This window comes from Lepidochelys kempii, chromosome 11 (genome assembly GCF_965140285.1).
Source record: "Lepidochelys kempii isolate rLepKem1 chromosome 11, rLepKem1.hap1, whole genome shotgun sequence".
NCBI lineage: Eukaryota > Metazoa > Chordata > Testudines > Cheloniidae > Lepidochelys > Lepidochelys kempii.
In genome coordinates this window covers 22,196,486-22,210,201 of record NC_136390.1, presented here as the reverse complement: position 1 = coordinate 22,210,201, position 13,716 = coordinate 22,196,486, and the positions used below count along the sequence as shown (strand labels likewise).

Here is a 13,716-nt window from a genome sequence, read left to right as displayed (position 1 = left end):
GTTAAAAATATGTGAATTTTTCCTCCTCGGGGAGTCTCGCTGTGCAGCATACAAAGTGCAGATGAAAAAAGAATGGGAAGAAGTATCAGTGAAAGAAACTATTTTCTTTGCATTTAACAAGGAAGCATCTCTTGGGTGGTCAGTTTTTGTTTTTTTTTTAATTCCACATTAGTCCAGCATTTACAAGTAATTGGGCTGATTGATTTCAAAGGATCTACAAAAGTGACAGCCAAAAGGAAGGCGTACATCTGTAAGGGAAACACAAAAGAAAACGGAATTGGAAAAAGCAACATTTAATTGCCAATACAAATTGGTTAGTATAATGGACATCCTATTAAGCTGCTTTATACCAATCAAAATCCCCCCCAATGTATTTTGGCAAATTAAAAAGTGGGATTTTTGCTCTATCAGTTTTCCTGATGGTAAAAAGGGTGAGATTTTTAAATTTCGACACCATTGAATAAAGAACCACCCAGGAGCTCATCAGTTTTAAAATGACCAAGGACAAATATATTCTCCTCTTAAAAGAAGTATGTTAAATATGATCTGAAATATTTCCAGAGATGTAGTTCCTTTATACTGAACTTTTCCAACCTGCTCTGTGTAATTTTTGTTGTTGTTAGTTTTGGTAAGGAGGCTTTTCTGCATGCATACATTCCATTTCGAGATTTAAAAAGACTTGGTGTTTAATAGACATGGGAGGATCACAAATTCTGTAGTCAGTAAGATCCATTAAGGAAAATTAATCTCCATGTTTCTAGGAAGATAGCAAACTGTTCTCTCCTCACCCTAAATTTTCTTCACACAACAGAACAGGTTTTTGGTGTCACTCTTGTTACCCTTGAAAATGATAAAACACTTGCCCCTTCATATATTCCCTAACCACTGGTGCCATTTACTTGGGCATTTATGGTGCTATTCAGAGGCTTCTGTCATGTGTTTCCGTGCATTACTGCTGGCATTAGAAGTGTTCTGATTCCTTTTGACTGGCAGTTGACATCAAGGAGGAAAAAGGTATTTTATTAAGAAAGATAAAGGTATAAACCATAATGGAATGTAGCAGAGGAGAAAGGTATTTAAATTAATGATAGTACAGGCTCACAGCTTGTCTCTTGTCTGGTGTGTTATCACTTTCGCAGAAGTGCAATGTCTAATGACTGTGGAGGAATTGAGCTCTATTCCTTTTTAAGAAGCACATTTCCTACTAACAACTAACTTGTCTCCAATGTCAGTCCTAGTAGCTATGGATAATGCTAACTCAGCTCTGATATGGGTCTATTGCAGTAAAACAAACAATAATGCCTAGGGCCCAGACTTAGAAAACTACCATTGAATTCAATGACCCTTAATTTGGGTTTGTTCACAATGATTCCAATCTTAAATAATTGTGCTGGAATTGTTAATTGATTTAAAATGTAATTTCCTCCAGTCATTGCTGGCTGTAGTATATAATTAGGCTCAGAGGACTACATTTCAATCAGTAAATGACAGTAAGTGTGGATTTCTCTCTCCACCCAAATTATTGCCAATCAGAATTTAAAGGGTGAAAAAAAAACACATTTATGCCTCACTCTGATAAACACTTATGCATGGGAGTAATTTTGAGTCCCATTGAGACTGCTCATGTGCTTATCCTATAGTTACTTATCTGCATATGTGTTCCCACAAATCACAGCTTTGTTGTACTTTTAGACAGCCATGGCTCCCTTTAGCTATTAGTTCTGACATTCAATAAGAAATTAATATTATCGAATATATTATTTAAAATATTTCAGTATCTCTTGTGAATCTTAGCTTGTACATTTTAAAGGAATGAGCATTAGTATCTGGGTTTCTGAAATTTCCTAGTAATGTAAAAATTTACATTGATATAACTTGAATAAAATATTATGAATCCCGCTGAAACTTTATTTAATATTCCTAGCACAGCTGTGATACCGAATTGTGCCAAAACCAGTATGTATGGTACATTGTCACAGTACTTCTGTATAAATGAGAAGTTCACTCTTGAGCTATATTTAAATTATATAGATAAGTTGACATGTTAGTTTACTGCTTTCTTGAAGGTTTTTTTTTTGTACTATAATTGCAATTTATTTTTTTAAAGATCAGCCTGTAAGTAGAACAGATGTTGCACTACATAAGGGTTATACTTTCAACCTACTGTATGGAAAGTTGCATGTAAATCTTCTTGTGCTGAAAGGTTGATTTTTAGAAATGCATTACCGTTGAAAGTAATAGTACATTGATATGTGTTGACACATGGATTTCTGTATACAAGTCCCCTTAAGAAAAGAAGATAACCTGTAAATGGCACAACTTTTTCTCTCACTTATGCTTCCTGTACTATTTTTTAGGAAGTGGCACGTATACTAAGAGCTTTGAACTTTTCCCCAAAGGATTTAATGAAAATTTCCTCCATGATCTCATAAGCCTACTTTTTTAATTATACAGTATTTTGGGTTTTTTTTACAAAGAGAAGACTTTTTAAAAAAGATTTGCTTGAACAGCTCAGCACTGTAGGCTGTTTTACTAAATATGATAAATGAAAAACATACAAAAAATGCTGGTTCTTTTAAAGAGCAAAGAACTGCACAGTAGATAATTTTAAATAATGTAAAATGTCTATTTACATAATAGCTGAAAATTCACTCATTTAAATGTGTAATCATCAATAGCTTCAGAGGCTGACCTTGAAAATGGAATATCTGGGAACAAAATAAATCAGCTACGTGTAACAAGCTGCTATTTCCTAGAGGGATAATATATAACTGTCCCTAAAACTGTGCAACAATAAGAATTTTCTTTAAAGCCCTGAGACTGCTTTAGCAAGCACGCTTGAGGCACATCTTGCCCGGATTAGACAATGCTATATATAGCTATTGTCTAGGATGACAATTACATTGCTATGAAGTACATTGGGTTTTGTCTTCATAAGACTATTTTACCATTAACACACATAACTAAGAATGGGTATATAACCACCAATGGGCTCCTTGATAATTATAAGCCTTTAATCAGATGCTGTAGCAAAACAGATCTCCTTTAAGAGCCGGTCAGTTTCAGTCACTCAGAATAGCTATATATAAAAACAATGAAATATAATAATTAGAAATCATAGCAACATCTATTAGCTTTCACTGTGAACTGAACTGATGCACTGATCTAGCAATGGAACAAGGGAGCAGGAGCCCTAAATCTCCTCATAATTATACCAATTTTACATTGTTGTAATACCATTGACTTTAATAGAGTTATTTCTGGTCTTCAGTGGTGTAACTGAGAGAAGAATTAGACAGACTCTGCCCACTAATCTGCACTTGGGAAAGGCACTGCTGCAATTTGCACATCAGTAAAATGATGAGTATTTACTGCACAGAGGTGTTGTAGGTTTAATTAATGATGGCCTAGTCCTGCATTATTTCAGCCCAAAACTTCAGTAAGGCAAGATTTGTTGATTGAAGCCAGCAGGTGTTTATGGTGTGTAACACGTGCACTGTTGGTCCCTTACAGCCAGTGTTTTAAACTCAGTTTACAATTTTACAGTCACCGTCAGCAAAATTACTGTTAAAAAAATATCTGGTTTGCAAAAACAATGAAGTGGTTAAATACTAGCATTTGTGCTTGCAAACAATTAAGGGCCTTTTTTAAAAAAAAAAAAAAGTAGGCCTTTAGTGTTTTTAAAGCACTATAGAAACCTGGAGTATTAATATTAGTAATATTTCTTCGAGTATTATTATTTTTAACATGAGATGTGGTTTTGAATTTAATGTCATCTGAGTAAACTCAGTATAAAAAAAAGTAGCTAAAACTATGAGAACAGGGTCTTTGTCTCTCACAGAAGACCTTTCCTGGAAAAAGCTTTTGATTTGGATGCACAATATTTCAAAGCTCTTTGAGGACAAAATAAGGAAATCACATCATCACCGAGTCGTTTCCTGCAAAAAGACATATCTAACAATAACCAGCCATTTCATGCAGGCAGATATTATAGACATAAAGCTTGTTGGATTCCATACAATGACCAAGATGATCTCATGATGATATGCTTGAAACTAAAAATTAGCAAAAAAAAAACCCCATGAAACTTCTATCTTATTTTTATAGGGACGGATTATGTTATTTTACTTAGATCTGGATATACCTTAATCTCTTAATTTATTTCAGTAGGACTTCCCAGAGGGTGATGCATTGCTCAGTCTAAGTAAGGGCATCATAATCTTGCTGTTAAAGATCGTATTGAGCTTTCATCTCATAGTCATGTTATTTTGTGTATGTGCTTTAATTTCCTATTTAATGATCATACCATTTTGTCTCTTTATTTTCATTCGTCTGTTAATCATTCCATGTAAAAACATTTTCCTTTTCAGAAGAACAGCTGTGTGACATAGGAGAGTTTCTTTGTGATGATCATGTGACTTGTGTGTCTCAAAATTGGCTATGTGATGGAGAACCCGACTGTCCAGATGATTCAGATGAGTCTTTAGATACCTGTAAGTAAAAAGTACTGCATGTTATCCTTATTTTCCTTTGAAGAGTACAGATAGCTGTACTGTATAGTCATAAGAGTGGATTTTGGTTTAAAAAAACCCCATCCCACGTGAATCTTTGTACCATGGAGAATAGGTTACACTCAATATGCAGGTGTGAGATGAAAGAACTGGAAGGTGTTTTGCTCAACTGTCATTTTATAATGAACACTATCATCAGAGCATATGTTCCATATTCTCTTACTGATTTAGTAGAATAGCTATAGCAGGCAGAAGCAATGGCAGACAAAGGAAGGGAAATAATGTTTCTTCAAAAAAGGAAAAGAAATTAATAGTGCAACACAATGTCAGAGAGAGGAGCACTGAGATCTTAAAGGAGGGATCCAAGGAGGGAAAGGAAGATTCGAAGGCAAAACATGGAAAAGTGTAATAAGACAAAAGAGGCAAGGTATTTAAAAATGAGGGAAAGATTTAATAAAACATGCTTAATCTTAATAAAAACAAATCTTATTTTCTTTGTGACTGAGAGCGGCTGGAGAACAGAGCAGAACCCTTTCAGGCTTCTCAGATTTCTGGACTTGATGAGGTGATATTAAATCTTAATGTTCCCTTGTTTCCTACATTATGAGGAAAATGAGGGAACTTCCTGGTCTATGTCCCCATGATAATCAGCTCATGTAAGAAAGGATACTGATAAAATGAAATGTTCTTTTTAGTGCAACATAAAAAGCTAGAGATTTGCTTTACCTGCTAAAGGTACAGAAAGTACCATTTATCAAAACAAATCAGGGACTATAATCCTAGTTTTTAAAATCATCGACAGGGAATCTACACATGCTGGTTTGCTATCTGACACTGGATAAGCTACTTAACCTTCCTGTGGTACAGTTTACTCATCTGTAAAAAAGGTATAATAGTTAATTTCTGAGGTTGTTGTGAGGGTTCACTGAGTAATGGTTTGTAAAGCACTTTGACTCCTCAAGGGAAAAAAGCTGTGTATAAGTATGAAGTATTTTTTCATAATTAGCTGTGACGTGTTCCCTTCCCAATGCATCTTTTTTTCATTTAATGCTATGCTGGGTTCTTTGGCTGTATTTTAAACATAATTTTGTGCTCACAAAGGAACATCAGTTGCGAAAATGGGCTACAAAAATGACATGCAAAAAATAATTCTTTAGAATTTTCCAGTAAAAAGACCTCATGGTTTGGCAGTAAGAGATCAGTCTGGGTGACAGGCACCAGACATATTATGCGAGCAGTGTTGTCTCCTTCTCTCTATTTTATTCACCTGCTGAGGATATCTTCCCTATAGATTTGTTCCCAAATTGTGGTATTAGTATTAATGTGTCCTCGTTTGTCTGTTGAGCCTAGTTTGGCATTTTGAAATGGAATGCCTTGCTCCTTCACGCTGTCCATGCCAAACTCATTCTACTGCATATAAATGTGCATAAATCCCTACCTACTTCTGTTTCCTGACAGTAATTGGCATCAGGAGAAAATCACTCAACTGGTAATAACCGCATACCATTTCTTCTCTTGGGCCGATTCCTCAGCTGATATAAATCGGCATAGCTTTACTGAAGTCAATGGGACTACACCAGTTTACACCGGTTGAGGATGAAACCCATTCTGTTTCATTAGCATCTTGAAGTGTGAAACAGAATTTTTCCTGCTACTTTGCCTGAACCTCCTCTGTACTTGATCATGAGTTTCTGCATAGCTGATGCACATAAAGAGAAACATCTTTAAAAAGGCCAGGTGAGCCATCTCCAGATCCTCAGTGCAACTATCACATTCCACAAAATATAACCTTATCTAAACATATAACATCACAGTTCACTTTTCTAAATAGAACTTATATTGTAGTGTTTGTTTAAGACATAATAAATCTACATACCAAATATTTATGAAGCATATGAGGACTCGAGGGACTGGTGATAAGGATACAGAGCATTTCACTTTGAGTGCACCAGATCACACATACTTCTGTTTGGTTGTGGCTGAAAGTTGTTACCATTTGGCAGATCTTTAGTGACTTATGCAAGATGAGTTGGTAGAACCAGACAGATACCACTAAAAATTGATCCCAACTAGTGCCCTCGTTAGCAAATTCAATACGGGGTCTAGGATTAAATAGGAATGGAGAACCAACTATGTACTCTCTCATTTAATGCTTAAACCAGCACCCGGTGACTTCATTTGGTGTCGGATCAGGATCAGTGTTTTCCTCAGAAATTGAAATTAGAGGAGATGTTCGAATTTAGAGAAGGGATTGGAAAATGACTAAATTGGCAACAGTGGGATTAAACTAGTTGACCACTGGGACGGAGGGAGGAGGGAGTTCAGGAGGGGGGTCCTCCGTAACAATAGCAAAGGAATGTGACAGACCTGTCCTGTCATTGCCTAAGCTGTTCGCACTCTGTGGATATGGGACTTTCATCACCAAGCTGTCAGTTTGGTACTTTTCACTAGTGCTAAATGTACTCTCAAATAGTTTCAAAAAAGAAAAAGCAGATTCTTATAGCAAATCCACTTTTACCCTGTTGTGGTGTTTTAGCAATGATTATTTCTGTTCCCAGAAGAGTTGTTGCTCTGTGTAGTTAAAAAAAAAAAAAAAAAAAAGCTGGTCCAGTAATTCATAATGAATAATTTATTGAACACATTTTGCTTCTTATCTGTTAGTGAATTGTCCATGAGAGAATTGTATTTTTTCTAATATATTCTTTCTTTGAGATTATTAACCAAATAATTTCTGCTACTATTTTTGAGCTGTTGAAGGCAATGGATTGATATCAATCTACCTCAGCTGGGGACCCAGCCCACTGCATGTTTCTCTTTTACTGATAGATGGACTTAGACTACATCAAGATTCTGGTGTGAATGCCCACAGAATTTTTGCAATATTTGCTTAAAATTCATTGTTTCCACAAACATTCTTGTCTATAAACTCATTTGCTAGACTATTGGTAGGAAGTAAACGTGGTTGAAGAAAATGCATTTTAAAAAATCTGGTAAATACTCATTAAAGATTTTCTGCCATATTTGTCCTGCTCTACAAATGACCTTGACTAATAACGTCTAAATATGTCAAAATCTATGCTGTCACCTGTTTGAAGCATGTAGTAAGAATACAAAAACCCAGCAACGCTGAACATGTGTCCAGTTTTAGTATATTTGTCACCTGATAACTGGAAATATTTGTATGTATTAGCCTCTGATAACTGTATATATTTGCCTCTCTGAGCAGTTGCTGCCTGATTTGAGATGGAAAATTCACTAACATTGAAATGCCAACTGCCTGTACAATGTTATTATTTCCAGACACAGATTTATTTCCAGTTTGTCCTGTTCGCTTGTTGGGTCTCTGCCTAAAATACTCCTCATACATAGAAGACATGAGTCCACCAACAACTACCAATGGCTTTCCAAACCAAATCCAGAGACTTAGATCATGTATCCTGTTTTGGGATATTATTTTTTGTCAGTGATAGTGTCAAAGATACAAAACGCTGGCATCCAAATGACAAATGTCTTTACTATTTAGACACTTTTTGCGTTAGCAACTTCAGGATTTATTTCTGGCTTGCACGTCTCTCTTTCTCTCTCTCTCTCTCTTTCCTCATTCTCTGAGTCCTCTCTGCCAAAGAGCACCATGCTGAGGAGGGGGAAAAATGAAGTGGAATAGAACCTGATTTCTCTGTGAAACTGCAGGCATCAGGTTCGAAAACAAAACACCCTTCTCCCTTACAAAATTGTTCCGGCAGCTCAGCAGTAATTCCAGCATAGGGCACTGTTGTCCTCAGGACTCACAGCTGTCCTCTGGCCATGAGGTGGGGGCCTTCACTCCTAAAATGTGGTGTGCAAAGGGGGATTGACGTGTGGTGTAAGCATACACAGAAGTCTCTCAGCATGTGGCTGCAGACTTTGTTGCCTGTCAGAACTGGCCCTGACTCCAAGCATTGTTCTTACTTCATGAATATCTTATAGAGCCAAATACACGGTACAGTATCTATACTTATTTCTCTGACAGTGTGCAATAACTCTGCCAATTTTCAATCCATCGTGTTAGCAGTATACAAATTTGGGAGAACAATTTCATTTATCCCAGCAGAACACAAAGCAGAATCATACTAGGCCTGAGACAGAGGAACTGTACAGACAGTCTTCCTACCTTTCTCATTCTTTATAATTTGTTATGCCGTCTCTTCTACCCTAGCATTGTAGATCTTCATTAAATGACATCTGAATCTCTTTCACTGGAAAACAACCAGCTCTATCCACTTTACTTGGGGTGGATAGGTCCTGGTGAGTGAGGATATTATAAGGACCCCAGACTATGTGGTAAATGGTCTGTAGTTCTGGCCCAAAGTACTACTTGATCTTTTTAAGATCCATTATCTCATGAAAAAACAGAGGCAGAAATACATCAACATGCCATTGCATGTAAACCCAATTCCATCTTTTCAATAATATGTAGCAATATTGGCTCTTGAGATATCATATTTTATTAAAATAACGTCATTTGCCTTTTCTCCATGCTTCAGTTCTGACTTAGTTTTGATGGCCCTATCACTAGAATTCTGAGTAGTTGAACCTATACTATATATCGTCTAACAGTTGATTAAAACATTAATTTCTCTAGGATCTTGAAAGAGTATTAGCTTCTAAAATCCATCCTGAAATTGAAGTTTGGGAGCAGAGCACGAGTTAGCTCATTTTAAAGATTGAATCTCACCTAATTTATTAAATTAGTCTTTTCAATACATTTGTTGTTATTGGAGGTTCAATAGTGAGGTGTCTCAGCAGTGTCACAAAGCTTAAAGAAATGTTAATATTGTACCTAATTTGTGATGCTTTCTCCCAGCAAAAGCTAAGAAGCTATTTGAGCTTTTGTTGCTGCTGAGGTCCTAAACTATAAGGGTGAGAATTTCAAAAATCCTCAAAAAAACAACAACAACAACAAAAACAACAACAAGGAGTCCGGTGGCACCTTAAAGACTAACAGATTTATTTGGGCATAAAATCCCCTGAAAATTCCCAAGTGACTTAAGAGAAAAAATTCCATTGAAAGTCCCATTGACCTAAGTCACTTTTGAAAATACCACCCTAAATAATAAAATGGCTTTTGTTTCCAGTTCATGATGAGCTACCATATAATTGCCCATTGAAGGTAAGAGGAGAAAATGTTGGACATATCAGGTGATGAAAAGATAGCTTTATATTTCCTTCCCTTAACATCACTGTGTTGTGTAGCTACTCTTGAATGAAGAAACTTATAACATTAAGGAACTATTTTTGGCCATAGTTTAGCAAGATACTTAAGCATATGCATAACTTTAAATACATAAGTAGTCCTTCATTTGACATTTGATGTCAGCCATATTGTATTTAAACAGTCTCTCTGACATTGGTAGGAAAAGAACCACAATGGAGTGTCAAATATGAACATTTAGTTAAATTTTATGAAATTGCTGATATTCTATGGAACATTCAATAACAAAAAGAATGAAAATAATAATTTAGTATTAGTACCACACTATAATGTTTGCCTATTTTCCAGTGCAGGGAAAGGCTTTTGGCAGACTAAGACAAGTCTGTTGAGGACTTTTCTAAGGCTTGGTCTACACTAGCAATTTATGTCAGTATAACTACGTCACTCAGGGACGCAGAAACACGGTTATACCAACCTAACTCCTAGACAGCACTGTGTTGATGGGAGGGCTTCTCTGGTTGACATAGCTACTGCCTCTTGGAGAGGTAAAGTACCTATGCTGATGGAAGAAGCCCTCCCGTTGGTGTAGGTAGCATCTTCACTGAAGTGCTACAGTGGCACAGCTGCAGCATTTTAAGTGTAGACGAGCCCTAAGTACTGGTTCTGCTACACTGATCAGAAAGACAATATGCTTCGTTCCTGAGCTCCAACACAGCTTCCAGCAACAGAGGTAGAAGAGGACATCTGTTTGCTAATATTAGAGACAACTTTGCATTTCAAACATTCCTAAAGATGTTAAACTGTTTTATAGACACAGGCATGTTCTTGCATTAGTGAAATAGCTCTCATTGGACAATTTAAGTGGTGCATTGGCTTTCTGTCCAAGTGGCACATCAGAAAAGGTAGCTGATCTCTTTTTCTTCTAACTTGTCTGAAACTCATACATCATCTGTAAAGGCTGGAGGAATCCAGACATTACTGCTGACACCACTTGTTTCACAGAGTGCTGCGAAATATATAAGTTTTGAAATTAAATATCTAAATTTTGAATAATATAATTTAGTCATGATCGAAAGAAAATGACAAGTAAGTTGTGGTTAGGTAAGCAACATTAATTTTCTATGATAGGGAAATTGCATGGGTTCCAAAGGCTATCTGAACAAAAGAAAAAAAGGGCTGGAGAGTCTGTCTTTACTTTTCCATAGTTTTATTTTTACACTTCTTTGTTTCTAAAACCTACTTTATAATAGTTTTTTCTTAATTTATTGGGTATAACAAGTGACTTTTGTTTGTTCCTTTTTATAAATGCCGAGATGTGAGCACAATTTCAGTGCTGCTTTATTGAGAGAAATACGTAAGTAAACACCATAATTAACTGTAGATCTGCACATACTATCTTTAATCATAGGGAAGTATCAAATTTTAAAGATAAATCTGTGCATCCACTGGGCAAGTTATATTATTCCTCCACTATGTAATAACTGATAGATCCAGTCTCTGGTTGTTTTAGCAAAAGTAGTTGGGCGAAGATTCAAAGGCCAGTTTGAAAATCTGCATATGATTTAGGCCATGTTTACAACATCATTTGGCATTATTAATTATACATGTAGATATATAAACAGATCTTTAAAATGTTCAGCTGAGAGACATCCATATACTGTATTGGTTAAACGTGTATTAAGAGGCGATAGGGTCTCAGCACGTTGGCTCATTAATCATAATTCACACTTGCAGATGTACTGCAAGGAGTCTGCCCCATTTCAGCCTTACCGAAACCAAATGGAACCCTAAAAGGGGTATGGAAAAAGCTATATTAATTTATGTTTGTGAAACATTTTGAGATTATTACGTGAAATGCACTCTGGGTAAAATCCAGCTCTTCTCTGTGGGGACATCAGTAGGTTTATGCCCAATTTAAAGCCCACAAATTTAAACACTAGATTTCTACTGACATCCTGCATGATGGTGGATCTTACCCAGAATGTCTTTCATGCAGTGATTGCAAAGTGTTTTATAAACATGCATAAGTGAAGCTTTGCCAAATGGAGAAGATAAGAGTTATAAGAGATCATCCCTTCCACCACTGTAGTCTAGCCACTCAGCTCTAACAGTCAAGGTTTATGCAGCTCCAGTTTCTGTAGTTCATCAGATACATGAATACCCTACAACTTATTGGCCATGAGAGTAAAAAATGCAGCACAATGTGGCCATGGGGAACATCAGCTTTTCTTCTTTTTTGGTCCTGTATGATTATCTTGTACCTAGGGGTTTTTTAGAGCAGATTTTGAGCAGGGGGGCGGAGATCATAATTTAAATGAATGCTTTTGACAGTGGTCCTCTTACCTAGATTCTGGAAGACACCTAACTACAGTACAAGGGCAGAATGGGGTCCCTGGAGAATAGTGGCAAATACCAAAATTTCAGAATCAATTGAATAACTTTATGGATTAATTGTTTGCTAAATTGACCTCTCTTACACTGAAGTGGTTGTAAATTTAGACATTCAAAAAAGCATTTAACCTGATATATACTTGTACATCTTTTTTTTTAAAAAAATGAGCAAATCAATCTTTTGGAAACTCATAAAAATAATTCATACCTAGACTGAGACTTTGTCATATTTTTAGCCCAAAGCAATTTTATTTTCATGACTAAGCTATAACTCACCAAACAACAAGATTTGTGATGGAAATGCTGGCATAACCTGAACTCTAGCAGTGCTGCCAGGCATTAGGACATGTTTCTTCCATTCTTGTCCACAATATGCCTCCACTAAGATGCTAGTGAAAAGTGCATTTAGCTCAGTGGTTAGGTTCTCTTCCTATCTAAACTTTCTGCTCTATTTCCCTAACCCTTTATTTCCTTCACCTTTTTTCCATCGGTGAACTGAAGGGGCTCATGCTAGCCCCTAGTTATTAGACATTGGTGGGGGCAGAGCAGGGTGAATATGGGTGGCAGCACAGCAAAAGGCATTCCCCTCTCTCACATTCTGGGGACTTCCTCCAATACATAGAGGAGGAGTTAGTCTCTTGAAGAAATTAGGAGGTGCACAGGAATAGAGCTGTCCCTGAAAAAAGTGCATGTCTTCCCTGGAGAGCCTTAGAAAACAAATTGAGAGGCTCTTGGGAGCCCCTAAGTTTTTGGAGGCTCATGATTTGCTCACCGATACCTACCTTTCAGGGAACCAATCAACCAACCAACCAATCCCTCCCCCACAAGCCTTAAAATATTTGTTTGTCACTGATAAGCGTTAATTGAACCACCAGCCATGCAATAAACCTAAATAGGGTCCTAGGTCCTATTTTATTTTAACTGTTTTTCTTCTAAATTGATTAGATTTCAAGTCTTTTTAAGTTTTAGGTAAAAAGAAAAGGAGTACTTGTGGCACCTTAGAGACTAACCAATTTATTTGAGCATAAGCTTTCGTGAGCTGCAGCTCACTTCATCGGATGCATATGAGCTTATGCTCAAATAAATTGATTAGTCTCTAAGGTGCCACAAGTACTCCTTTTCTTTTTGTGAATACAGACTAACACGGCTGCTACTCTGAAACTTGTCATAAGTTTTAAGTGTATCCTAAAGAATCATCTTGATCAAATTCTCCATATAGAATCATAGACATGTAGGGCTGGGAGGGACTCAAGAAGTCATCAAGTCCAGTCCCTGTGCTGAGGCAGGACCAAGTAAACCTAGACCATCCCTGACAGGCGTTTGTCCAACCTGTTCTTGGATCCCCATCAGTGAAGGTTTTTCACAACCTCCAAAGCCTAACAACTCTTATAGTTAGCAAGTTTTTTCTAATATCTAACCTAATTCTCCTTGCTTCTGATTAGTACTTGTCCTTCCTCCAGTAGACATGGAGAATTATTGATTACAGTCCTCTTTATAGAACTCCTTATCATATTTGAAAACTGTTATCAGGTCCCCCCCAAAACTTCTGTTTGCAAGACTAAACATGTCCAGTTTTTTAACCTTTCCTCAGAGGGCAGGCTTTCTAAATCTTTTATCATTTTT

At 36.6% G+C, this 13,716-nt stretch overlaps 1 protein-coding gene across 8 annotated transcripts in view; it reads left to right on the top strand.

Annotated features, from left to right (window-relative positions):
• Positions 1 to 13,716, top strand: part of LRP1B (LDL receptor related protein 1B) — a 1,329,376-nt gene that overhangs the window by 248,621 nt on the left and 1,067,039 nt on the right. For 7 of the 8 annotated variants that reach the window (XM_078847920.1, XM_078847917.1, XM_073305382.2 and 4 more), the window contains exon 2: positions 4,371 to 4,493. The exons of the other annotated variant lie outside the window; for it this stretch is intronic. In XM_078847920.1, the coding sequence (XP_078704046.1) occupies positions 4,371 to 4,493 (123 nt within the window). The remainder of the gene's footprint in view (positions 1 to 4,370; positions 4,494 to 13,716) is intronic. 8 annotated transcript variants of the gene reach the window in all.